Raw genomic sequence first — 27,146 nt, 5'->3', positions numbered from 1 at the left:
AGCTTCTGAAAACGTCCTTCTGGGCTCTTCTGTGACGGGGGATTTTAATAGGGGCTTCCTGAAATCAATCAACCCCTTAAATCACTGCTTCTAGGACAGTCAGGTCAGGCAGGAGGGAAAGGAGCATGTTTTCAGGCCAGTGGGGATGGAGGTGCCCCCAAGTGCACGTCTTTGTGAAGCTGGTGGCCCGTGGCCTCAGAGATGCCCCAGGCAGCCCAGGAGTCGGGCTGTGGACCTGGAGCTGGGTGCTGAGAAGCCTGATGGTGCTTTGGGAATTCCATAGCTGCCTGGTTGGAAGTTCAGTATTAAAACTAATTTAGGCCAGGCGTGGTGACTCACGCCTGTAATCCCAGCACTTTGGGAGACCGAGGTCGGTGGATCACGAGGTCAGGAGATCGAGACCATCCTGGCCAACATGGTGAAACTCCGTCTCTACTAAAAATGCAAAAAATTAGCTGGGCGTGGTGGCGCTTGCCTATAGTCCCAGCTACTCGGGAGGCTGAGGCAGGAGAATCACTTGAACCAGGGAGACAGAGGTTGTAGTGAGCTGAGATTACGCCACTGCAATCTAGTCTGGTGACAGAGAGAGATACCTTATCAAAAAAAAAGAAGAAAAAGAAAACGAAATTAAAAGAGAAACAAAAATAGCGCTCTACTATGCCACACGTGTGCAGTTTGAACACACAGAGAAGGCTGCAGTGAGGGGTTTGAGCCAGACAGGCACAGCAACCGCAGCTACAGGGGCCTGATGAGGCCACACCGGTATCTCCCCAAAGCCATTCTAGAGCTGGGGAAAGACCAAAGCTTCTCCAAGTGGGAACCAGAGTGGTCCCTGCAGGTTGCAGCCAATGCTTGTTCTCAGGGCCAGGCCTAGCTCGTCATTCCACACTCAGTGTTTTCCAAAGTGGGGAAATGCACCTTCTGGAGCAAACCATCAACTCCTATCCACAAATCAAGCCCCGGTCCGGGGGAAGGGACGCAGGGATGGAAAGCTGGGATGGGGGCGCTGGCCTCCTTCTGGGATGAGACCTGGGAGAGGGCCAGGGTAGTTCACAGAGACACTGTTTGGGGGAAATGAGTATGTTAGACTTAGATGGCCTCTGCTGTGTCTGGTTTTTAAAAATCTAATTTCGCATTTGATTCTTTCTTTCTTTCTCCTTTTTAACTCCTTCTCCTCACCCACCCCATTCTTTCCGTGATTCTTGATCTGCAGGGTGACAAGAATCAGCTAATTCAGCGGGGCTGTCGGGACTGATCCCCTGTCTCTGAGGCAGCAGCTGCTCCATGATCGGGGGGTATTTATTAATTAATTAATTAACTCAATCCCTTGGCTTTCAGGCTGGACCATGTTTACGTCAGACATTGATAACAGCAAATGAGTGGCTAAATTTCCAAAAGATGGAGACATTTTTCTAAAGTTTTCTAGGCCAGGCATGGTGGCTCATGCCTATAATCCCAGCACTTTGGGAGGCCAAGGCAGGAGGAATACTTGAAGCCAGGAGTTCGAGACCAACCTGGGCAACATGGTGAAACCCCATCTCTCCAAAGAAAAAAAAAAAAAAATTGCCGGGCGCAGTGGCTCAAGCCTGTAATCCCAGCACTTTGGGAGGCCGAGACGGGTGGATCACGAGGTCAGGAGATCGAGACCATCCTGGCTAACACGGTGAAACCTCGTCCCTACTAAAAACTACAAAACACTAGCCGGGCGAGGTGGCGACGCCTGTAGTCCCAGCTACCCGGGAGGCTGAGGCAGGAGAATGGCGTGAACCCGGGAGGCGGAGCTTGCAGTGAGCTGAGATCTGGCCACAGCACTCCAGCCTGGGTGACAGGGCGAGACTCCGTCTCAAAAAAAAAAAGAAAAAAAAAAAAAATTAAAGTTTTCTAGTGGGCAATGCTATGGCTTCCACTGAGAATCAGTTTCACTCTCGGGGTTAGGGAATAGCTCTGCATCTCCACCTTAAGACTTCTAAGACAAAATTCAATTTCATTTTCTTGGATTGATTTGGGGCTTTGATATATTTGACTGGTTGCATCCTTCTCTATTACCCAGACTGCTGCTACCACAGATGCAACCTTCATTTGGCACACGCCAGGCTCTTGAGACCACGCATCCATCTTGGAGGGGCCCTGTGAGTACTCTGAAAGTCTCCTGAAGCCTTGCACACTTTCTAAGGTGAGATGGTGGAGGATGAGCAAGAAAGGAGCAATCCGAGTGGTAAAATAATGTTTTATTCCTTGGATGAACAGACGCTACCATGCCACATCCCCACGTCCCTCCGATCAGGTGTCATGGCCAGAGCTGGCTTCCCCTTCCAGACCGAGCTGGCTTTGTAGTCGTTCAGGCCCATTGAAATAGCAAACGCACAGTCACGTATCATTCGGATTGGTCCTGTTTGTCAGCACATTGGTCCTTTCACAAATGGTGGTGACTCACCTTTAAAACACGCGGTGACAGAGACCTTCCAATCACCCTAACTATAATGGACGTTCAGAGCTTGTGTGGATAAACCCAAAACCCCAAATGCCAAAATGCAACAGGGACGCATCTCCCCTGCTGACAGGATGCCAAGGACACCCCCGCAGGGCTGGGAGCTGAAGTCAGTCCTGACGTTCAGCTTGTCCACAAGCTCAAAAGGAAATGACAGCAATGGATATATTTCAAACTAGCACTTCTAGAGTCCAGATCAGCCAGAGTGTCAGCATGCAGGCTCAACACGGGGTTAGCACTGGCGGGAGGAGGTTGGGTTGACTGCACAGAGGCCTGACACACATTGCTTCCTTTATATACAACAGAATGAAATATACACTGGGAACACCGGCCGCACATTTGGTGGGAGTGTATCTTACAAGGCTAACATAGCACTTCATCAACCTCCTGCTCGTGGCAGGAAGGTCATGGAGCCTCTCCTCACGATGGGAGAAGGAAGGGCGCAGGCCCACAGAACCCTCAGGACTCCCGTGGCCCGAGCACACACAGTAGACCTGGGGGTGGAGTTGACGCTTCGTCTTTTTTTTTTTTTTTTTAACCAAATGTCATGGGAAAAAGCTTGATACCGTACCAAGGAGGACAAGGATGGTTGTAAGGACTGATGTAAATAGACAGTGCACATCTACAGCCAAGCCCTAGCACAGGTCAGTGGGAGAGAGGTTTTATGTACGTATTTCTTTTAATGGGTACTATTGGCTGTCCTCCCCCTCAGTGTTTAGGAGCGTCTCCAAGACGTCTGAAGACAGCCTTGAGGAGGGAGCAGTGACTTCTGATCTGCTTCTTCATCCAAACAAGGGCAAAGTCTACACGTGGACTGGAGAAAGGAGAGCAAAACAAAGCCAAACCAAAAACAGCAAAACCACCCCGTGACGGAGACACTGGAGCATCAGGTTAAAACCATAGAAAAATACGAGTTAATTCTATCAGGCTAACCATTAGCGTAGCTACAGTAAGACTTTGTACAGAAAAGGGTTTTCTTGTAGCCCCTCACCCTGTTGAATGTCCTAATTACAGGACGTAGCAAGCCCATCTATGAACGCGCACTGCTGAACAATTGTGCTGTAACTGCTGTGTCTGTGGCACTGTGACATGAGACAGGGTGTGATGCTGCGAACGGGAACACAGAGGCTAGTGGGCGGGTCTCATGCTTCCGCTGGGTGGCTGGAATCTAGGGGCCGGTGTTCTGCGGGCTGGCGTGGGCTTTGGCGCCACCATCCTTTGCTCGGTTCCTCGGGGGAGGGGCCGCGGCGTGCCGGTCTCTCGGGCGCCAGCAGGAGGCGCTGCTGCGGGGACAGAGTTGTCCCTGGTGCCATGGAGGCCGTGAGCGATGACCCCGGGGAAGGAGCTTGTTTCCCAAGCAAAACTGCCTTCGGCATCCGAGACACACATGCTATGGAACAGCCGGCCCCGCCCCGCCCCGCCCCTCCCAGGGAAGAGGGAGGGCAGGGAAATCCCTCAGTTGCATCTGGTGGTAGAAAGAGCCACGCTTGTGCTTAGAGCGACCTGAGGTTAGTCGTCCTCCTCGTCCTCTTTCGCTGTGACTGTGGGCAGTTTGTCCTGGATCCTGAAGCATTCCACGAAGAAGTTGATGATGGACCGGTACAGATGCTGTTTGAGGCTGGCGCTGTGAAAGTAATGGCTTTCGTCGGGGTAAATCTGCAAGGAAGGCACGGAGAAATTACTCTCCCCGGAACACCCTCCCCATGGGACGGGAACGCACGGAAGGTATGGAGCCCAGTGAAACCTGGGTCCTGTCCAGGGCTGGATTTTAGTTGATGAAGTGAGTTTCCTAACCATGTCACTCCTGATGGAAGCTGGGAGTTTTGCCTGGCTGTCCCAGTCAGAGGGGGCCCTCCCCTAGTGTGGAAATGCAGCACCCATTCATGAAGCCAACCAGCCTTCAAACACCGCCACTCCCCTGGGTGCCTGTCCCTCGCCAGGCACAGTGGAAACTGGGTGAAAAATTTGGGAAGTTCTTCCTTCAACACTCTAGACTCTGGATCTGCTTGCTTGAATTTGCAACATGGATACAAGCTTGGGGACTACAGAGCTGCAGCCCAGGTTTTCAGGGTGTCAGGCTCTGAAAAGAAAATGGAAAGAATTTAATGCCTGTAATCTCAGTGCTTTGGGAGGCCGAGGCAGGAGGATCACTTGAGGTCAGGAGTTCAAGACCAACCTGGCCAACATGATGAAACCCCGTCTCTACTAAAAATATAAAAATTAGCCGGACGTGGTGGGGCACACCTGTAGTCTCAGCTACTCGGGAGGCTGAGGCAGGAGAATCACTTGAACTCAGGAGGCAGAGTTGCCCTGAGCCGAGATCGCGCCATTACGCTCCTGTGCTCTCTCAGTTACACTCTGAATGTGGGAAACTCCCGCGGAAGGGCTGCGTGCTGCCCGGGGTGCCCACAGGCCCGCCCCACGGATTTTGCATCTTGGCCACTCACTTCCTCTGTGACTGTGGACGGGTAACTTGCCTGAGCCTGGGATTCCAGGTATGCCGGGTGGGGAGGATAATCGCAGTAGACTCCAGCTCATAACACTTTGTGAGAATTAAACGATCTTACAGCCACGATGTGCTTAGAGCAAGGCCTGGAATGGAGGCTTGTTCAGTCCCAGATGCCAACAGGATGGTGGCTAATATTTCTACTGCCAGTGCAGTGACACCACCATCTCCTAGGAGCACCGTGAACCATCTGGACACATGCGGGAATTCAAAGCCTGCATCTTATTTTTATCTTTCATTTTTTCAGACAGAGTCTCACTCTGTTGCCCAGGCTGGAATGCCATGGTGTGATCACAGCTCACTGCAGCCTCAGCCTCCTGGGCTCAAGTGATTCTCCCACTTCAGCCTCCTGTGTAGCTGGGACCACAGGTACACACCGCTAGGTCTGGCTATTTTCTAAAAACTTTCTGTAGAGATGGGGTCTTGCTGTGTCACCCAGGCTGGTCTCAAACTCCTGAGCTCAAGCAATCCCCATACCTCAGCCTCCCAAAGTGCTGGGGTTACAGGTGTGAGCCACTGCATCCAACCCAAAACCCACATTTTTCTGTGACACTAGACTACCTCTTTCTGCTTTCCTTGTATTTTCTTGTAGGGTAAAATTCACCTTTATTTTGAATGATTTATTAATGCTGTCATTAGGCTATGAGGTATCATTAAAACATCAAGTAGTTCAAGAGGTATGGAGCAGGAAGCTTTCCCCTCCTGCCTCAGGCCCCATCTCTTGTGCTCTTACCTGGGGCTGGGCCTGGCTCCAGATGCATGGGGTGCCTGTGAAGGCCTTTGCTGTGCCCACACGCCTGTCCCCAGGTGGGTCCCACTCCCTGATACCCATGGAGCCTGCAGAGATACAGGCTGCTGTGTACCTGGGGGGTTCAGCTCACCCCATATCTTGGGGAGTTGCCCACACGAGCACATACAGATGGACCTTTGGAGCTTCCACGGTCAGTGTGCTTATGCAACTGCCACACTCACTATGAAAAAATCTGAAATCTGAACGTCTTTCACAAGGAAACTCGAGGGTGCTGTAACCGCATCCTTCTGCCCCTCTTCATCCACACTGGGGTCCAACTCCCTGCTGGTTGGAGCTCTCCCTGCCTAATCAAGCCCACATGTGGTCCCTCCCTCCCACAGGCAGGGATGCTGGAGGCCAAGGCGGTGGTCAGCCCAGGGCAAGAGCTCTCTGAGGGAGGCAGGGTGCCTGTCATTTGTCTCCAAGGAGCGATCCCGTTCATCTCAGACCTGAAGAGACCACTGGGTCATACCTGCTTCACCAAAGGAGCAGAGGGCAGGAAGGAAATGGCAGAAGTTTCCAGAGACAGCCCTGTGCATCACTGGGAAGAGCCCAGGTTTGGGGTGGCTGGGTCAGCACTTGATGCTGTTGGATAGGCCATGGGTTGGTTCTGGGAAAGTGGGCTCAGTTCTGGGAAGGGCACCCCTCTTTCACTCCTTCCCAGCTACAGATGGCCCCAGGACATCCTGCCAGTGTGTAGTAATGTGTGGTGTTGGTCAGAGGGAAGCAGTGGGGCAAGGCTCAGGGCCCACCAGCACCTCTCTCACCAACCCAGGACAACAGTCCCACTCCCCACACCGGGATAGCCCCAGCCACACTGCTGGGTGGGGCGGGTGCTGGCTTGGTTCTGCTCACTGCCCAGAGGAGGGGAGCGGGGCTGGGGTGGGAGTACAGGGTGGCGGTTGTCCTAAAGGGATTTAAACCTGGCTGAAGTACAGAGCGGAGCTATCATTAATTACAAGAAAATGCTGAGCATGTGCTGATTTTCCAACCTGCTGGGACCCTGCTCATCACCGACCGCCACAGCATAGGTGTGTCTGCTGCAGTGGAAAGCCCTGAACACCCGTCAGGTCTTTCTCCATGAAACGAATGTCTTGCTCCAGGTTCAAAACAGAGGAACATGGGTACTGTACCTGTAAGCTGTAATTAGCCTTTCCCCTAATTAGTTGTGTAATGAGTTCTGCTGTATGCTGGAAATGAATTTTTTCTGTTCAAAAAAAAAGAGAGAGAGGAAGACGTTTGTTAAAACCCATGGTGCCATCAACGAGGAGGTTCTTACCAGATACACAGTGAATTAACATTTTCGGTCCTTACCATCAGCAGTGGGATGAATGATCAGGAACTGCTGTTCTTCCAGCGCGGAGACTCGATGGGCTACCTTGGTCATCTGCACATGCAGGGGCAAGGGGACAGAGTTAGGGGGCTGCACTGCGGGAAGCCAGGTGTTCTGCTTGGAAACCTGACTGAGAAGGTAGGTGAAGTGTATTGAAAACACTAAGTTCCTGGAGAACCGGGATGCCTCATATATGTAAAGAAATGCAGGGCAGAGCTCAGAAGCCCAGTGATACGGTTTGACTTGGGTGTGTCCCCACCCAAATCTCATCTTGTAGCTCCCATAATGCCCACAAGTTGTGGGAGGGACCCAGTGGGAGATGAATGAATCATGGGAGTGGGCCTTTCCTGTGCTGTTCTCATGATAGTGAATAAATCTCACGAGAGCTGATGACTTTGTAAGGCAGAGTTGCCCTGCGCACGCTTTCTCTTTGCCTGCTGCCATCCATATAAGATGAGACCTGCTCCTCCTTGCCTTCAGCCGTGATTGTGAGGCTTCCCCAGCCACGTGGAACTGTAAGTTCTCCACTAAACCTATTTCCTCTGTAAACTGCCCAGTGTCGGGTATGTCTTTATCAGCAGCATGAAAATGGACTAATACACCCAGCTTTCTCCCACATTAACTCCCTTTTTGGAAGAGGAGGGGGTGGAAGAGAGGAAGGGAAAAAGGAAGAGTTTCCGCCAACTCCAGGTAGCCTCAGAGGGCCATCATTTCACCTGGAACCACAGGGAGCTGACTGCCTGGATGGACTCAGTTCCTTTGTCCAAGTTTCCACTCTGAAAACGCAGTGCTGCCTCGGCCGGGAGCTCTGGCCTCCCTCCCTGCACACAGCTGGAGAAACGCGGTGTCTGACAGCTGCACCAAATCAACATGTCTGACTCAGGCGGTCGCATCAGAGAGGCTTTCTGCTCCTCAGTCAAGAGCTCACTTTCAGGCCAGGCGTGGTGGCTCACACCTGTAGTCCCAGCACTTTGGGAGGCCGAGGTGGGTGGATCGCCTGAGGTCAGGAGATCGAGACCAGCCTGACCAACATGGTGAAACCCCCGTCTCTACTAAAAATACAAAAATTAGCTGGGCGTGGCAGCATGCGCCTATAATCCAAGCTACTCGGGAGGCTGAGACAGGAGAATTGCTTGAACCTGGGAGGCAGAGGTTGCAGTGAGCCGAGATCATGCCACTGCTCTCCAGCCTGGGAGATGGAGCAAAACTCCATCTCAAAAAGAAAAGAAAAAAAAAAAAAAGCTCACTCTCCCCCAGGAGCACAGCTCTGGTTGTAGCGAGAGCCAGGAGTCCTGTGCATGGCAGGTATCTGTGGACGCTGGAACTGACACCCCCATCAAATACCCTCTTACATTCTTCCTCATCCCTCAAGTCCTATAATGGGAAATCAGGTGGAACCCAGAGAGGCCATGTGAACCTCAAGCCACGGTCTGGTGGAAGGATCCTTTGGAGGATTCTGAGTGGACTTTGGTTCTGGTGGGGCTGGGGAAGGCACAGTGGGCCATACAGCCAGGGCGGGGTTGAAGACTGTGGCAGAGGCTGACTGGTCTCATCATATTCTTTAGTTGTGCCCAAACATACCTCGTACGCTCTGTTGTCAAGTCCGTGGAGGCCCAAGTACCTCTCGGAAAATGCAGAGGCTGCATGGAAGCAAAGGGAGGGAGGTTACCTCTGGTTTCCAGGCCCTGTGAGCGCAGCCCCCAAGCTCGAGGGAGGGCCCTGGGCCAGGTGTGGGGAGGGGGTTCAGGCTCATCCCCACTTGTCACTTGCGTGGCAGATTGTTGGTTGTTTGAAAACACCACCTAAGTCATTTGGGTCTTTACAAGGGGCCTCAGACAGTACAACAGGAATCTTAACGTGTGTAAGTGCCAGTGTGACAATTTTCATCAGTACCACAGAACCTGAATTAAGCAAAACCCAGTTCATCTGATTCCTAAATAAATAGGATAACCTCCTCCTTCAACACTTAGGAAGGGCATGGGTGGTAAGAGAGCACATTTCCATCAAGATTTACTTATTTTTTTAAAAGTCCAGGCACATCCCTGCTCTTGGTTCTGCATGAGGCCCTGCGGTCACAGCTGGGCGACAGGAGGAGTGTGAGGGATTCTCCCAGGCCGAGGGGGGAAAGGGTTCTGCACAGTGTCTCCAGCCTGCAGGGTAAGCCTGAGGGTGCCCGGGAGACAATGAAGAGGACTGGACTGGCTGGTTTTGGGCACAGTGAGCCATCAAGCCACGATGGCAGCTTTTATGTGCGTTTGAATCAGACAAATCTGAAACAGCATGGTGAAAGAATTAAGAAAGTCTCACTCAACTTGAAGGTGCCACTCGCATTCCCGAGGAAAAAGTCCTCTTACATGATTCACATTTTGGACCAGGAGAGTTCCTGTATAATTATGAGTTGAAATTTGCACTGGAGCGAGCCCATTGTGAAGGTGTCGGGAGACTTGGCTGCACCAGCCAGGAGGCTGCTGGGCCCACCGTGGTCCCTGCCCTGCTGGGCGGTGTCTACAGCATAGCAGGGCTGGGGCTAGGTGTGGCAATGGGGGCTGGACTCGTTCCTCTAACTCGCAGGGAATGTCAGGCTCCGGCAGGGCTGCAGTGGGCCAGCAGCAGGAAGCCCCTCCATTTCCACCTCACTTGCCAGCGCTGCTTAGGGTGGGGACAGCTGGAGCGAACAGCCTGGCTGCCACGGAGCCCTGACCTGAATGCAAGTTCTCAGAGTCACAGAAAAGACCTCTCTGTATATTCTAAGAAATGGATTCAGGTCACAGAGCCACTCCCATTCAGAGAAAAAAGGTTAGGTGATCATAAGGAGGAGAATGCGGGGGCCTGGAGCCCCCAAACACAGCAAAGCCCTTCTGTGCCTGGACAGAGATCTGGTTCCCACACCTGGGGGGGCTCATCTCCATCTGGTCCCCACGGTAGGTCACCCGGACCCCGTCTCTGCCTTGTGCCCATGGAAAGCCATACTCTCTGAGGACAGGTGCTGGCCAGGTGCCGTTTGCATGACCAGGGAGATAGGAAGGCAGAGCTGAGCCACGGGGACCTCTGCTGAATCGCTCTCCGGTGGCAATTCCCTCTCAACCATCCCTTCTTTATCCAGTAGCACCTGCTCACCAAATACCCATGCCCAGGAATGGAACTCAGGGCAGGGCCCTATCCGGATTCTGGGAGCAGAGAATGAGGGCGGCCCGGCAGAGCCTGCGGCACCTGCTCCCCTCCTGCGCACCCCGGCTTCCTCGCCCCACTGCTGCTCGCGGAGCACTAGCTGTTTCCCACTGGTGGTCTTCTTCATTGCGATGTGATTTGTAGGCATCTGGGGGTTGACCACTTTCATTCAAAACATATCATCTGAGACCCTTCCCTCTGCTTCCCCGGGTTCTTCCGTCAGCCCAAGATGGCGACTGTGGACTGGAGGCGCCTATGGTTAGAGGGACGGTGGTGCGGAAGGGAAGGCTGTGGGGCCACGCAGGGAGGGGTTGGGGCGGGGTGGAGCGCGGGTGGGGTCCTGCGCTTGGTTCTGCGGGGCTATTTACCGTAGAGTTTGAAGTCTGTTATTGGAGAGAGAGCAGAGCCGCAGGTGAACGTCTGGTCTTGATTTTCTCCCTTCGCTGGGAGGATGTAGGTACTCAGGTAGCCACCGTAATCCTGGAGAGAAGGCAGAAAGGAGACAGTTCGGAGTCCTGGCGGTAACTCAGCATGAAACAGCCTCGGGCAGGGAGACAGCCCCAGAGCAGCCAGTTCCATGCAGGTTCTCTCGTTTTACAAAATGTGTCACTTGGAAAGTTGTTTACGCAGCAGTAACAAGAGATGAAAGGCCAACTCCCTTCCAACTCAGCATTATGCGATGGGCACATGATGTGATGTGCGCCTTCTCCGCTTCTGGGCCTTGGTGTCAAGGACGTGAGGATGAAATGCGACGGCGAATTGGAAAGGTAAGTGCGGACTGCACAGGCGTAAGGTGCTGTCCTTCCTGCTCAGCGTCTCTCTACGGCATTTCTTGCTGCCTCCCTTGTCTATGGGCGAGGCCAAGCCATTGCACACGATTCTGAGGGAGGGGCCAACAAGTGGCTTAGGACGCAAGTCCTGGTCTGCACATACTCAGCACAGGGCCGACATGAGAAGGACGCTCCCAGGTATTCTATATTCAGGTAAGTCCTAGACTCCTGCCCTGCCCTGCCCTCGGTGGGGATGAGGAAGCCATACTGCAGTGCAGGCCTCCCCAGAGAAAAGTGCTACGTCCTCGCCTGCTCGATGCCTTCAAGGCTGGATGCTCAGACGAGCTGCAGCCCCCAAAGGGAAGACCCCGAGGGAACCAGGGTACAGCAAGGAACTGTGTCAGGTATGTGTGACAGAGCATGTGGCAGCATGTGTGTGAATGTGTGAGTATATGGGTGTATGTGTGATGTGTGTGTATAAACGTGTGAACATGTGCATGGGTGTATGTGTATAAGCACATGTGTAAGCATGTGTGTAATATTGTGTGTGCATGTACATGTATGTGAGAGCATGTATGTGAGCATGTGTAGGAGCATATGTGAAAACTTGTGCAAGCCTGTGTGATCACGTGTGCCTGTGTGTGAGCATATGTGCGTGTGTGAGCATGTATATGTGAGCATGTACGTGTGTATGAGCATGTGTGAACGTGTGTATGTGTGAGCATGTGTATGTCATCGTGTGTGTGAGCAGGTGTATGTAATTGAGTGTATGAGCGTGTGAGCATGTGTGTGAGCATGTGTATGTAATCACGTTTGAGCGTGTATGTGTGAACATGTGTATGTAATCGTGTGTGTGAGCATGTGTGTGTGAGCAGGTGTATGTAATTGTGTGTGTGAGTGTATGTGTGTGCATGTGTATGGGTGAGCACATGTATGGGTGAGCATGTGTATGTAATGTGTGAACGTGTGTGTGAAAGTGTGTGAGCATGTGTATGGGTGAGCATGTGTGTGAGCATGTGTATGTAATCATGTTTGAGCATGTATGTGTGAACATGTGTATGTAATCGTGTGTGTGAGCATGTGTGTATGTGCGAGCAGGTGTATGTAATTGTGTGTGTGAGTGTATGTATATGTGTGTGTGTGCTTGTGTATGGGTGAGCACATGTATGGGTGAGCATGTGTATATGTGAACGTGTGTGAACGTGTGAGCATGTGTATGGGTGAGCATGCATGTGTATGTGAGTCTGTGAGCATGTGTGTTGGTGGGAGCATGGAGTGTAGAGAACCCAGGTACCTGACTGAGACCATGAAGCGCAAGTGATGCCAAACTCCTCCAGGATCAACCATTTATGGCCTGCATGATTATTCAGGTGTGTTCCTTAAATAGGGCAGGGGCACCTTGTCTAATCACAATGAAAGAGGATTTTCATTTTCTGACAAACAATATTTATTGTCAGTGAACACCACATGTCCTTATTTGTCATTCTTCATTTTCTTTAAAATTCATTTTCCTGCAGGGCCATGTGGCCTGCTTTGGTTTAAATGAGAGATGGGCAATCTTCTGCAGGGGGGATTTTTGGTGTTGGAGGGAAGCTGCAGAACATAATGCACAGGTGCCCCCTTGTTCCCCAGGTCACCTCTGGGTGCAGGGCAGCTGCTGCTCCCTGGGCTCTGTGTCCCAGGTCCTGTGATGCCTGACAAAGGCTGCAGCTGGATCATTGGGGCACATGCGATGAAACAGAACGGACAGGCTGCAACATGCCAAGCTGCTAAAAAGATTGATGCTTTATTCCTCGGAGGAGAAATACTATTGTGGGGTCTATGGACCTCTAAGGTTTGTTAAACCAGAAATGCTCATGCTCTGGAAAGAGGCCCCGGATCCACTGGGCAGAATGGCAAAGCAAAGATCCCCAGCACAGAGCTCGGACACATGTCCTCAGCAGAACTCAGTGCGGGGGTACAGGGTGTGGGGGTGCATCAGTTGTGCTCTGACAGGTGCACGGGGTCCCCTTTCCCTTTGGCACAAGCTGCCTGTGCTTCTGGACCAACCGCCTGTTGAGAAAGCCTCTCTATCCAGAAGTGAACTCTGAAAGGCCCTGAGCAGGTGGGCTGTTTATAAGGCACAGGAAGGAGACCAGGCCCTCAGGAGTGGCATCCATGTGCATTTGGGGCAGAGTGAGGACTGGAAAAGACTGACCACGGCCCAGGCTCCCTGCCTTTCAGCTGCCAGTCTGCTGGGAAGTCACTTCCATGGGGGTGGGGAGAGGTGATGGCTACTGACACCCAGGTTACACCCACCAATGAGCCAGTGGCTTCGGGCCTCATGGGCAGTGAGTGGACCTCTAGGCGCCTGGAATGCACCTCTAGGGCTCTGTGCCCGGGCTTTGAACAAGGAGAGAAGCCACCGGCCCTCCTCTTGGCTGCCTTACCTCCAGCAGGTAAGGAGGAGGTGTGGGAGGGCTCCTGCATCCCCTGCTTCTGGGAGCAGCCCACAGGGTAGGGCTGGGTCTCCAGTGCATGCTGGGCTCTGAGGTTTTGAAGGCGATGACGTAAGAGGCACTGTGCTGATTACTTGTCCAAGCCTTCACCTGCGAGGGCATCACGGCAAGGCCTCCTCGGCAGGGCCTGTGCTGAGGGTCACTCTCCGAGGGAAGATGGGTCTATGCTGCCCCATCTGTGTGCTGGCCTTCTTGAGATCAAGAGGCCCCAGGTCTAGGCTAAGGAGAATGAGGGGCCAGGTAGCAGAGCCATAGTAGGTGGCCGTGCAGGGACCTAACTCCAAACCGTGGGCCTCAGCTACAGCTGAGCTGTCCCAGGCTACAGCCTTCTGACAAGGGCCACCAGTTGGGAGCGGCTCTGGTTTGAGAGTTCACTGCGCGACCCTCCCTACACCTGTCCTTCCGCCTAAGTAGACGTGGTAATTAATGTTGTTACTGCATATCAAGATACCCAGAAATAGATTCCTGCTTCCCTTCTTTCCTGGGCTACCATGCCAAGAGCTACAGCAGGCGGATGGGAGAAAAGTCATTAGGAACATATTAGAGCTCTCCTGCGGGGACCTGGCTTGTCTTCTCTTTCCTTCCAGATAATGTAAAAAGAAACTTTGAAAAATGAGTTGATCAAATGAAACCTCCTATGGCTGGAATCACTAAGCACTCAGGCTCTTGCTTTAAAAAAAGAATTACTTGCTCACCAGCAGACCACAGACGTTCTCAATAAATCAGGATTAGGCCTGGGTAATGGTGCAGGCCACACTGGAACCGAGGGGTGTTCAGACCAGGGTGGCTCAGACTCACCTTCCCGAACACGGCCACGCGCGTCCTGTCGATGTACTGCTCCTTCAGCATCGTCCTGCGAGGTCGAAGAGGGGAGAGAGGGTTCAGTGCACATCCTGCTGGTCCTTTGTCTCCCTGTGGTCTAGAGCCATGTTTTCCATCCATTTCGAGGATGAAAACCCCTCTTCAAATAAAAAGCAACCTTAGCATTCCAATATAATTATTTATTGCTTTTATTTATTTAGTGCCAAGTCAGTATGTTCACATTAAATATTCAAAGCACCCTTGCAGGAACTCTGTAGCACTTCCAGGTGTAGAAGCTTCTCGACCATGAGCTGTTAATCCACAACTGCAGAGCCCCTCCCTTCTGGGAAACTCAGCCCCTGCTACATGGGATCCCTCTGCTGCTATTGGGCCCTCACCCAGAGCCTGTGACTCCAAGCACGCGGGCTCTGGGATGAGCCTTAGGGGTCGGCGGGGATCTGTGGAGCTCTGGTTCTATGCTTCTGGGCTCAGAGTCAAGCCAGTGAGCCCCCATTCCACCTGCACAGCCCTCTGCTCCCCATTCCTGGGAGGAGGCCTCCGTCTTGCACCTGTTTGGCCACCGAGGGATTCTTCCCATGAGCTTCCTGCTACGGCCCAGCCTTGGCAGCACCCACTTGGTGCTCTGGGCCTCAGTGCTGTGGGCCAGTGCTGCCTGGGTCCCTGCCTCACCCTTGCTGGGACCTTGCCCCGCACCGTGGTCTTCTGCTTCCCCCACGAAGTGGCTGGGGTCCTTCCGGTTTCTGGACCTCGACCAGCAGCAGGACGCCTGCAGGCTGTGGGCTTGTTAGGTGGAAATTGTTGTCTGTCTGGATTTTACCTCAAGCTAAGCCATAATATCAAGTGTGGAGTTAGAGATATTTTTAGACATTTTCTAGTAAAGAGGAGAAAATATAATTTCTTTTCTCAACCCTTATGAGTTAGTGGTCGAGACACTCTCACTGTCCTGAAAATGAAAGTCAGATGAATAAGTGGAAAACCAGAAGCGGTTTCCTGGTGTGTGCTGTGCCCTGCCCATGGCGGGGGCCTCGATTCCAGTGCCTCTCTCAAGGCAGTGGCTTAGGGGCCCTGCTTACATAGTGTTTTAACAAAGAGCAATAACTCTCGGCATAGTGACCTGGCAAAGGAGAGAGCAGCTCCAGTCTTTTATTAATTAATTAATTAATTAATTAATTTTTTTGAGACGGAGTTTCGCTTGTTACCCAGGCTGGAGTCCAGTGGTGTGATCTAGGCTCACTGCAACCTCTGCCTCCCAGGTTTAAGCAATTCTCCTGCGTCAGCCTCCTGAGTAGCTGGGATTACAGGTGTGCACCACCACGCCCAGCTAATTTTTGTGTTTTTAGTAGAGACGGGGTTTCACCATGTTGGCCAGGCTGGTCTTGGTTGAACTCCTGGCCTCAGATGATCTACCTGCCTGGGCCTCCCAAAGTGCTGGGATTATAGGCGTGAGCCACCGGGCCTGGCCTCCAGTCTTTTAAAAAAAGGGAACCTGTGAGAAGGCAATGCAATCTGCCCCCAGAGTCCCTGGCAACGGCTGGGGCACTCTCTGGGCTGGTGAGCAGGTGCCGTCCCTAGGAAGGAAGGATGGATGTCCTGGTGTCTGGTAAACACGGGCAGAGGCAGAGACTCCCTGTGTTTTCAGTGTCTTTGACTTAGCAGGTCTCAATATTTTGGGGAGAACTATTTTGGCTTCTTCCACTAGCTATGTGAACAAATGAATAAATAAAAATGAGGCATTTCTGCTGTTCCTTAGCACATGGTCCAGGGTGTCTGTGTGTATACACACGAGCACATAGGATCCAAAAGAAAAAATGGTGAAGAAAATCCCAAGTTGAGCCCAGAGACAACCTGTCTCTGGGAGACAGGAGCCCACTGGACCCAGTCGGGGGTTTACACAGTTGCTCCCCACCTTCCACAGGGGTGGGGTGAGCTCCCTTCCATAGCTCATCTCAGCTGCTTGTGGGAGGCTGGTCCTGTGGGGTCCTCGGTGAGGATATGGTGGCAGCAGACGGGGGAACTGTGGGAGAGGGAGGAGTCAGGCTAAGGCGTCAGCCTCATGATTTTAGCCTTCTGATAAAATGGGGCTATTTCCTTCTGATGAATGAAAATGCAGAGCTTGTTCCTAAGGAGAGCTGAGGGAGGCTTTTTGTAGCTTAGTGCCGTTGGGCATCAGCTTCCTAAGAAAGTCTGCGCTTTGGCAGCAGCTTTAAGATTTGCCGTTGTCTGCGTGCTCCCATTCTTGGGCTGTGGTGGTTTAGGAGTTGGCATTGTTGGCTCTTTTTCTGAAACAGGTTCTGCCTTGTTTTGGAACACATGCTTGAGCCCATTCCTTCCTTTTAGGGCACGATGTGTGTGTGAAACACCTTTGTCCTCTAATTCCTTTGGTCTTCGAGGAAGATGCCAGGCAGAGCCAAGTGTGGAAGGGGAGCCTGAGGGTGCTGCGACCTTCCCCTGGGCCTGCCCTTGATGGTGGGGAGGCCCTGGGCTTCCAAACCTCCCTGGGAGGAGGTAGAGCAGGTGGGGAGAGGAAAGAGCAGGAGATGGCAGGGGAAGCCACGCACAAATGTAAAAGACCCAAAGGAGGAGGTCAGGGAAGCCAGGAGAGCCCTCGAGCCCCTACCCAGGAAGCCAGGCCCACTCTACTCCAGAGCACAGCTTGGGCTGGCTTCCATGTCCTGGGAGTCCTCTGTGGCTGGCACTGCCGACTGCGGACTCAGCAGTCACCTGCCCATCCTCCTTCCACACTGAACCCCAGCGTTCCCTTGTCACCCCACGTCCTCTGCTCAGGAGCTGGCCCCACACTGGTGTCAGGTGGACCCACTTGGTCTCTGGGGAGCTGCCTGCACCTCTCTCACTCGTGGAACATTCTGAAATGGGCAAGGGAGGGCCAGGGAGATGGAAGGAGAGGTTTGCTGTCTGCTTCCGGGGAGACTTTCTTTCCTTTCTGGAAGTTTCTAAAAGTGTTCCCTCCCCAACCTGCTGGAGGTAGATGAAGAAGCATGGAGCCAGGTGCTACTGAGGGCCATCCATAAGCTGGGGGCTCGGCTTAGGATGAGGCCATCATGGCTGGCTGGGCGGAGAGACGGAGAGAGCCTGGGTCTTTGGTGACATTGTTGGTGTCTGGATTCATCAACCCTGAGGCCTGGCATCCGTGTGTCTTTCATAGCCAATATAGTTCCTTATTTGAGGGGTGTGTGTGTGTGTGTGTGTGCAAGCACATGTGGTGTTGTAGTCATTGACTTCCAGGCAAAGGCATCCCGGCAGACACTCCTTCCCTGAGTGTCTGAGTCCTGACCGCTCGCCTGCCCTGTATTTCCCACCTGCAACATGGGTTTCTGAAGCACTTGCTTTGTCTGCCATCACCTAGCTCATAGCTCCCTGGAGGGGGCCATTCATTCACACACTCATTGTTTTCCACTGAAAGACCATTTACTGAGCACATACCAGGGGCCATCAATCTTTTTCAAAATGAGAAGAAATGTTCTGAAAGTCAGCTAAGTAAAAATTTTCAAACCACAAAGCACCCTGGTATCACAGGTGCAGAGATGCCAGGTTTCCTATCATCCTCCAGGCAATAAACGTGTACTGAGCTGGGCTCTGTGCTCCACCCTCCTCCTGTGCCCGGGCCCAGCCTCACGCTCCCCTGCCCATGATGGTGCTGATCATGGTCACGGCGGGGGTTCCTGGTAGATGCGCTTCTCCCTGCCTTCTTGTCATTTCCAGAACCTGAGTCCACAGTCCATTGAGTTGTTTCTGCACCATCTCTAAGGGGTGAAGTTAGAGTAACTGCTGCAGTCCTCTGTGCCATCAGACTGTGAAAACTCTTCTACAAAATGAGCCTGAAGGCCAGCCGCAGCCTGGCACAGTGTCTTGATGTGCTTTTTTAGTTCCAGTGCAACAATAAGATTCAATAAGTCATTTGGAGCATCTGCCCCTTGGTGCTAAGCCTGTTTTTGTTTTCTGTGATGTCAGTTGCTCTTGCTGAGTTAGTGATAGGGATGCACAGGGATGACAGAACAAAAGCCTGCCCTTCCTCAGAGCCGGGGAGGGCATTCTGGCCCCACCTGGATGTGCATGGAGGTCCTGCTCTCAGTAATGAGGGTGACCCATTTCCATGGATCCAGCCCCATTCATATTCCTTCCCTCTTTCTGTCCTTCCTGATCTCTTCTCTCCTCCCCTTGGGATAAATGGCAAAGACATGCATGGACACTGACCCAGGTCAGTGACCACAGCACAGAAAAGCCAAGCAGACCAAACTGGCACTTTCTAAGAAGACCCTTGTTTTAGTCAACTCAATAATCTACCCCGCAGTGGGAAAACTAGTTATAAACGTCGCTAGGAGAAGATTCTTAACCGTTTCCTTTGAAACTTGCTTTGGAATGGCCAAGAGTTTTTAGGTAAGAGCAAATTGCATGCAAAATGTGTGCAATTTGCAGACAAAAAGCATTTCCACACTATGACTGCAGCACAGCCCCCATGAGGAGCCCCGTCCCCTCCCGGCCTCTCCTGCTTCCTAGGTGGGTGCTCACCGCACGGCCTCCATCTGGTCCTTCTCCTCCAGCAAGCCTAGCCGCCGCCTCACTTCGTGCAGGAGCTTGGTCCCTTGGAAGCCGCTGCCGCGGCCGTCACACTTTACCACCACCGCGCCGTGGCTGCTCACCATCACCGTCTCCCAGCTCACCTCGAACTTCTCAGCCACGCTCTGGCTCCCCGGGGTGCCATCCCTGGAAAGAGAGTCCCGGGCTCAGCAGGCCTGCTGTGTGGTGGGTGGCAGCTGGTTTAGCAGCTGTAAGGGATTTCACCCGTGACCCGGCTGCCACGCGCTCAACTCCATACCCCGGATTCTGCTGCCCTGGGCAGGTGAGCCAGGTGTTACCATGCCCCACAAGGGAAGGAGGAAGAGGAGACCGCCAAGAGCCGAGGGCTCCCAGGGCCATCCCCAAACGCAGCGGTGCTGTGCGGGACAGCCACCAAAGGGCATCTATTTGGTGAGGGAAACAATAAAAATCCTCCCAACTTCTCCCTTTGGGGGGCTTTCCCTACACTGCAAGACGGTTTCTCTTTCCTGGGTTCTAGATGCCCCAGGCTGTGCCCCTCAGTACCCATCACAAGTGACAAGGCTGTGCTGACTCTAGCCACATCCCTGGCTTGAAGACGTGGTCTGTCTCTTGTTAATTTCAAAGTAACAGCAAACCCGCCATATGGGTTGCCTTTCTCCCTCCCTCTCCTCGGGAGTCGAGAGCCATTGGCCCTGGGCAGTGTGGCCTCTGACCTGGGCTGGCAGCTCCCACTGGGCTCTCCTCTCAGCTCCTCATTTGCTAGCCCGGCACTGCTGGCTGAAAGGCATCCGTGGGGGGACATTTGGACCATGGGATTCGGCCAGTGCCACAAACAGGGCTGCTTTCTTTTTCCTCAAACAGGGCTGTTCCTTCCCTCCCTTCTCTCTTTCCTTCCTTCTCTCTTTCTTTTTTTTTTTTTTTTTTGGTTTGAGACAGGGTCTCACTCTGTTGGCCAGGCTGGAGTATAGTGGCACAATCTTGGTTCACTGCAGCCTTGACCTCTGGGGCTCAAGAAATCCTCCCACTTTTGCCTTCCAAACAGCTGAGACCACAGGCATGTGCCACCTTGCCTGGCTAATTAAAAGAAAAATCTGTTACTCTGTAGAGATGGGGTCTTGATATGTTGCCCAGGCTGGGAACAGGGCCATTTTCTACGCAGGACTGGTTGTTCCTCATTGACCAGCATACTCATGGGTGTGGGGAGGTTTTTAAGTGATTTTCCCTCTTGCTGGGAAAAGCATGCACAGGAGAGAAAGCCAGCCCCAGGTCCCGCCTGCCTCCCTGGAACAGCAACAGGGAGCAGTGCCCCCCCTGCGAGTGCATCCAGCCAGGTGATGGCTCCGATCACCGGTACTGTCCCAGCTGTCCGCCAAGGACTGAGGAGTGGGGTAGGGGGGGCAGGAGGAGCGGGCCAGGAGCGGTGCGCTGGAGTGCTGCATGCTTAGGGTCCTGGTCAGTCATGGCGCTACTCTATGTTGAGGGTGTGTTTGTTTCCTTTTGGGTTTTGTAATTTGAAGCAGGGGCTCAGGGACTCCAGATCTCCTTGCTGTCACATTTGATGTCATAGTGAGAAACAAAAAGACACAGCCTCCAAGGAAAGCTTGCGAGGCCAGAGTGAGTGTGCGCCCAGAGGGTGCGGTTGCCTGGCCGGTCCTGTCCCAGCTCAGGAGAGCTCAGCTGTCTCCACCTGGCACAACCACTTTTACCTCTGAAGGGAAAGCGAATCGTTTTGTAAACTGAAAAGCTTTTGGGGATTTCCTTTAAGATCACTGAAGAAACCAGTGGGCAGGGGAAGAAAGCTGGTTCGGAAGTTGTTAGCCTCCTGCAGAAAGTAGGGGAAATCTGGTTTAGTAAGAGAAAGGAGGCAGGAAACGTGTGTGGTGTGTGTGCACGTGTGTGGGGTGTGTGGGTGCGTGTCTGTGTGGGGGTGGGGTGTGGGTGTGTGGGAGTGTGGGTGTGTATAGATGTGTACGTGTGTGCATGTGTGTATACACATACGTGTGCATATTGGTGTGCACATGTGTATGCTGCATGTGGATACATGTGCACACATGTGTGTGCGTGTATGTGGGTGTGCATGTGTGTGCTCATGCAGGTACGTGTGTGTGCGCGTGTGTGCACATGTGGGTATGTGTGTGCATGTGCGTGTGCCTGTGTGTGGGTGTGTGTGTGTGCAGATGTATGTGGGCGTATGTGTGCAAGTGGGTGTGCATATGTATGCGCTTATGTATGCAGGTGCGTGTGTGTGTGCGTGCATGTGTGCACATGTGGGTGCGTGTGCATGTGCGTGTGCCTGTGTGTGGGTGCGTGTGTCTGCATGTGGGTGTGCATGCGTGGCTGCTGGGAAAGTGTGAAAGCTGTCCAGATATTAAGGAAAGTGGGTTAATTGCAAAACGGAATCAGGTTTTGGAATCTGTGCCCTGGGGCGTTTCTATAATGGAACCTTTTTGCTATTTAGGGACTCAGCCCTCAGGAAGGGAGCCGGGCAAGACACTAGGGTTAATCAGCTCCATCAGGTTCTGGCGTTTACTCAGGGGGTTGCTGCACTGGCATCCCTAACACAGCCCAGCACAGGCCTCTGCTCCAGCCGGCTATCCCAAGCTACAGGGGGTGCAGGAGTTTCTCCTGCTCCATGGTCTTGAAAAGACAGACCAGGAGGTGCATTGGGATGTTTGCTCAATGGTCTGGGTGGCCCCCTCTGCACTGCCTCCCTGTGCAGTGTGAGCACGTGGGCATCACCTAGACTCAGGGCCGTCAGGCAGCATTTGAACCTATGCACAGGGCACTGGGCCGGCTCCTAGCACTCAGTTCCCTAATCAGACCCAACATCTTCAACGCATTTACAGAGCACAAAAAGTTGTTCTCACAACCCAAACCAGAGGCTTTATTAATGAACATAAGAACTGAAAAAATTCTCTGCTGGCAAAGAAAGGGCATTCAGGGCAGTGGCCAGAAATGCCAGCCAGTGAGACCCACGGGCTCAGGGCGCAGGTCCCAGGCTCCGGCCATCTTGTGTCTCTGTGTCTTGGGATCTGTCCCCTGCCTGCCTCCGGTGAGCCTGTCATGCAAGATGCCACTACGATGATCCCAGCAGCCTCGCTTTATAGTCACAGAAACTGAGGCAGCCTGGGGAGAGGTGGGGGGTACATAGCACCCACTTTCTTTTAACCTCTGGGTGTCTCCAAGAGTCCTAAAGAACCTAACATTGGGCTAAACGATCTTATGTGTTCAGTTTGCAACCATATCATTTCTCCTGCTTATCTTTTCCTAAGAGTTCAATATTCACTTATCACGGGGGTCATGGAGCCCCAGAGCGAGGCCCAGGGAAAGACAGACATGACGATACTTACACCACCAGGAGCAGAGGGTAGTGGGTGGTGTCGGTGAAGGTTGCTGGCTTCAGGATCTGCATGGGCAGGTCTGGGGAGAAGCAGAGCACAGCACGGGTTAGGGGGCAACGCTGGCCATGGAGTATCGGGCATGCCCTTGGGTGACCGTGGGGGTGAGGGTGCTCTGGATGGGGCCAGAGGGGAAGCCCATAGGACAGAGACTGGCCCAGGGTTTTCATCCTGAGGACTCTGGCCTGCCGTGCGGGCTTGGGAAAGTCACCCAACCTGTGTGAAGCTTAATTTCTCTGAAGCTTCCATTCAGTCTTGCATATGGGAGCACACTGAATGCACAGAAGACTCAATGGCCTGGGCACTTGCCAGCAGCAGAATTTCAGGCAGGGAAACATGGTGCCCTGAGAGGGGGCAGGCTGCCTGCAGCAACAAAGCATCTCTCAGCATCTGATCAGGGATGCTGGGGATGGATATTTGGGAGCAGGGAGGCAGGGAGAGGAAGAGACAGAGTGTGGGGTGAAACAGGGGGCTGCCTAGAGGGGAGAGGGAGCCGGCCCATGGCCGTGCCTCTGTGCAGAGCCAGGTGGCTCTGCGGGTCTCGCAGTTGGTAGCTTTGTGCTGGGTGGCTCTGTAGCTCTGCTGCAGCCACAGCTAGAGGACGCCAGGGAAGGATGGTACAGCCCACTGGATCCTGCGGCTACCAAGGTCACTGGATCTGGTTCTCAGCAGCGTGAAATCCAGTGGGTGAGGGAGACTGGGTAGGAACCAAACCTCAAAAACCTGCCTCACCAATTTCTTCTGCACCCCCCCACCTCCCAACAAACCTTCCCATCCAAGCTGGAATTTATTTATTGATGTTAACTACGACCCAGATTACCAATTAAATTGGAATTAGCGGCTTTTCAGTACAATTACTACACAGATACACTGCAGGCTTGGGAGGCTGGCTGGGCAGCCAGCTCTGACCTGGCGTCTCTTGACTGATTCGGGCTGAATGTTAATGGCTTGCAAATTGGCTCAATGGCCCAGGGACTAGCGGAGAGGCAGGCCTTGGACTTCATCATTTAAATTCCATAAAACATGGTCTGGGCTGCTCCCTGCCACTGATAAGCCCAAGGGCAGACCTTGGAAACCGGGTTCTGACTGGCTGAGAACATTTCGGGGGAGCCTTTCTGGAAGATGTCCTACTTTTCTAAAAGAAAAAAAAGAAAAGAAAAGAAAAGAAAAGCATTAGCCTCTGGTAGCACAAAATGAAAAAACAAAACCAAGCCAGGTGGGTAGGGCTGATATCTTTCAGATTTCCTGCGATCCCTAAGGGGATCTTCCTGACGCCGGGCTCATACAGGCGCCCCACATCCTATCCTGGCATCTGTACCCACCTGCCTTTCAAGGAAACCCCCTGCTGGACAGAGTGTGTGGCAAGGGTGGGAAAGCTGGCTTTGTGCTTCGAAAGGTTTTTCTGCATTTTCTAAGAGGAAGGGATGACAGTCACACACCAGTGCTGCAGGCTTGGGAAGCGTTACTGGGTCAGCAGTGGGTAGAGTGGGCTGGAGGGGGAGGCCAGGTCTGAGGAGCTCAGAAAGGGATCTTGCCAGGGTGACGGCCTGGCTGCCAAGGCTGCTGAGGAGGCTCGAGCTGAGAACAGAGGAGCTTCAGAGACACGCCAAGGCAATGGTCTCTCCAATGGGCTAGGATAATATACACACAGTTTTTTTTGTTTTTTTGTTTTTTTTTTTTGAGATGGAGTCTCATTCTGTCACCCAGCTGGAGTACAGTGGTGCAATCTCGGCTCACTGCAACCTCCACCTCCTGGGTTCAAGTCATTCTCCTGCCTCAGCCTCCCCAATAGCTGGGATTACAAGTGTGCACCACCACACCCAGCTAACTTTTATATTTTTAGTAGAGACAGAGTTTCAGCATGTTGGTCAGGCTGGTCTTGAACTGCTGACCTCAAGTGATCCGCATGCCTCGGCCTCCCAAAGTGCTGGGATTACAGGCGTGAGCCACTGCGACCGGCCAATACACACATTTCTTGGCCAAAGCAGATTGTCACAGCATCCATTTTTTGTTTGTTTGTTGTTTTTTGTTTTTTGAGAGAGAGTCTCACTCTGTTGCCAAGGCTGGAGTGCAGTGGTGCGATCTCGGCTCACTGCAACCTCTGCCTTCCAGGTTCAAGTGATTCTTGTGCCTCAGCTTCCCAAGTAACTGGGATTACAAGCACGTGCCATCATGCCGGGCTAATTTTTGTATTTTTTTGTAGAGATGGGGTTTTACCACGTTGGCCAGGCTTGTCTTGAACTCCTGACCTCCAGTGATCCGCCCTCCTCGGCTTCCCAAAGTAATGGGAATACAGGCGTAAGCCACCGTGCCCGACCCTTGTTTACGGTTTTCTTGAGTTTCTCTTCTTCCTCCTCTAGGCTGGGCATGATGGCTGACACCTGTAATCCTGGGACTTTGCGGGGACTGAGGCAGGATTGCTTGAGCCCAGTAGTTCAAGACCAGTCTGGGCAACATAGTGAGACCCTGTCTCTACTAAAAAAAAAAAAAGAAAAAAAAAAGAAAGAATTAGTTGGGCATGGTGGCCTGCCTGTGGTCTCAGCTACTCAGGAGGCTGAGGTGGGAGGATCACTTGAGCTCGGGAGGTCAAGGCTACAGTAACCCAAGATTGTACCACTGCACTCCAGCCTGGGGGACAGAGTGAGACTCTGCCTCACACACAGACACACACAAAATTATTCTCTTCTAGACCATTCCCTACTCATTTCCTTCATGCCCTCTTCCGTGGCATGGTATTTTAAGAGAGAGAGCCTCTGGACATGTAAGTGTGTTGGGGGTGGATTTGAAGTGCATCAAAATTCCAGAATGTTCTGACTTTCAGAGGTGAATGCAATGTCCAGAAAAGTTCTGATAGAGCATAGCTTCCTACGGCCAAATGGCAGGGGCAGGATTTTTTGGCCCGGGCCCGTGGTGGGCTGCAGGGAGGGCATGGCAAGCATGGGGGAGCAAGGGTCCCTGTGCAGGGCCCACACCTGGGCTGTCCTGCAGGCTGGGACTCCAGGGCAGCCTCCGGACCCAGCCACAGTGAACTGCACTTGCTCTTGCCTAAGCCCCTAAGCCCCTCACACTGCCCTCTTCTCTGGATTGCACTCTCGCCTCTTGTGAGCCCACCCGAGGTTGACTCCAGGGACCATGTTCAAGTCCCACGTTCTGTGAGCATTCCCCACACGTCCCCAGCCCAGTCTCAGGCTCTTCTCTGAACTCTCGTGCTGTTTGCTTTCTGCTCTACCCAACGCAGCTTTGCAGCACGTACTGTTTAGAGGACCTGTTTTTGTTTCATGGGGTGAGCCTTGGTTCCTGCTCTTGGGAGGAGCTGAGTCTGTCAGGTGGTTGTGTCTCCTCTAAGCTGCTGAGCACAAGGGGGCTGCCAGCGAAGATGCCAGGCCCCAGGCGACACGCCACTGTCTAGTGTCGGGGAAGGGCAGACAAAGAGGTTTCAGAGCCGGTCTGGGGATGGCAAACGCAAGACGTGTGGCTCCTCCCCGCTGCCCTTTCAGCTCCGTGTTACTTATCAGCCTCAACACGCTTTCCCCCAGAGCCCTGGAAACCTTCTCTTTCAACAAAGAGCTCCTGTAGTTACTATCAGGCAGTCAGAGTTTGCACAGGAGGGAAACCTGTTTTCAGCCTCGGAGGTGATGGGCAAGCGGTGTCTCCACTTCAAGGTTTGAAGTCTAAGTTATTTGACGCCAACCTACCACCAAAACGCTGCTATGCATAGATGTGGGGGAGTCTGGAGGGGACAGAGTTCTGCAGGAAGACAGTGAAATCTGCTGTGGGCATTTTACACTTGGGGTTTCCAAGAGTAACGACCTGGTGGGCAGTTAGGACATGGGGCCAGCCGGGTTGACTGGGGAGCCAGCTGCGCAGAGGTGGGAGTTGAGGCTCCCAGGCTCTGCCTCCCTCCTGGAGCTGTGAGTCCAGGTCCAGCTAATGCTGTGGCGTGTTTAGTGCTTAGCAACACCTAGCACAGAGTTAGTGCCCAGGAGAACTTACTGAATGACTGGAGGGACAGTTCAAGGAAAGAAGGGCACAGGCAGAGAAAGGCAGAGTGAGAGGCGTTTCCTAGGAAGTAACAGCACTCAAACCTCCTCACGTAAACTCCGGCTGCAAGGACACCCCTCATCAGCCCACCCTCCACCAGCTGATGAGGCAGGAAGGACTTCAGATGGCACAGAAAGGGAATTTCCAGAGGGAAGAGGTTTTTCTGGACGGTGTCTTGACACGGTCACCAAAGAAGGAGAGCGTTGGAGTCTGCGATCTTGCTTTGAAGCAATTGTCAGCCTCTCAGGGAGAGAGATCCTGTGCCCTGCTTTTTTTTCATTTTGTCACCAGAGTGAGCATCTTGGTTCTGAACACAAGACGCTCCATGCCAGAGGAGCTGCAGGGCAAAGATACACCCCGTGGTCGGGGAGCCTTCTGTGCACGGTGCCTGCTGCTGATGACCGCACTGTGTCAGAGCCCATGTTTTCTTTCTTTTTCATTCTTTTTAAAGGGGAAAAACGTAGTACTTACTATAATCATCAATCTCGATGTCCCTGTATTCCACTTTAGGCATCTGTCGGTCATTTATGGCCTTCTTGACATGTTCATTTGTTTCTAGGTCAAACATTTCTGAAAGAGAGGAAACAGGGACACGCTGACATGCAAGGGTCACTCACAGAGGACCTCGGTGGGCTGTGGCTTTTCACGTGCATAGACTGCTACTTTCATCAGCCTCGGAGGTGGTGGTTATTATTTCTAGTGTACAGACCAAGAAACTGGGCATTAAAAAACACGCTCAAGGCCGGGCGCGGTGGCTCAAGCCTGTAATCCCAGC

The 27,146-nt window shown here is 52.8% G+C and overlaps 1 protein-coding gene across 2 annotated transcripts in view; it reads right to left on the bottom strand.

The window, feature by feature from the left end:
* Positions 1-2,213: 2,213 nt before the first annotated feature.
* Positions 2,214-27,146, bottom strand: part of DPP6 (dipeptidyl-peptidase 6) — a 588,928-nt gene continuing 563,995 nt past the window's right edge. For both annotated transcript variants that reach the window (XM_011941531.1, XM_011941532.1), the window contains 9 exons: positions 26,843-26,941; positions 22,283-22,352; positions 18,903-19,097; positions 14,352-14,406; positions 10,654-10,765; positions 8,699-8,757; positions 7,099-7,171; positions 6,918-6,991; positions 2,214-4,144 (listed from right to left, as the gene is read on the bottom strand). In XM_011941531.1, coding sequence (XP_011796921.1) covers positions 3,998-4,144; positions 6,918-6,991; positions 7,099-7,171; positions 8,699-8,757; positions 10,654-10,765; positions 14,352-14,406; positions 18,903-19,097; positions 22,283-22,352; positions 26,843-26,941 — 884 coding nt within the window. In that variant the 3' untranslated portion in view covers positions 2,214-3,997. The remainder of the gene's footprint in view (positions 4,145-6,917; positions 6,992-7,098; positions 7,172-8,698; positions 8,758-10,653; positions 10,766-14,351; positions 14,407-18,902; positions 19,098-22,282; positions 22,353-26,842; positions 26,942-27,146) is intronic.

The sequence above is a fragment of the Colobus angolensis genome, unplaced genomic scaffold (genome assembly GCF_000951035.1).
Source record: "Colobus angolensis palliatus isolate OR3802 unplaced genomic scaffold, Cang.pa_1.0 Scaffold2, whole genome shotgun sequence".
Taxonomy (NCBI): domain Eukaryota; kingdom Metazoa; phylum Chordata; class Mammalia; order Primates; family Cercopithecidae; genus Colobus; species Colobus angolensis.
This window is presented reverse-complemented; position numbering and strand designations above follow the sequence as displayed.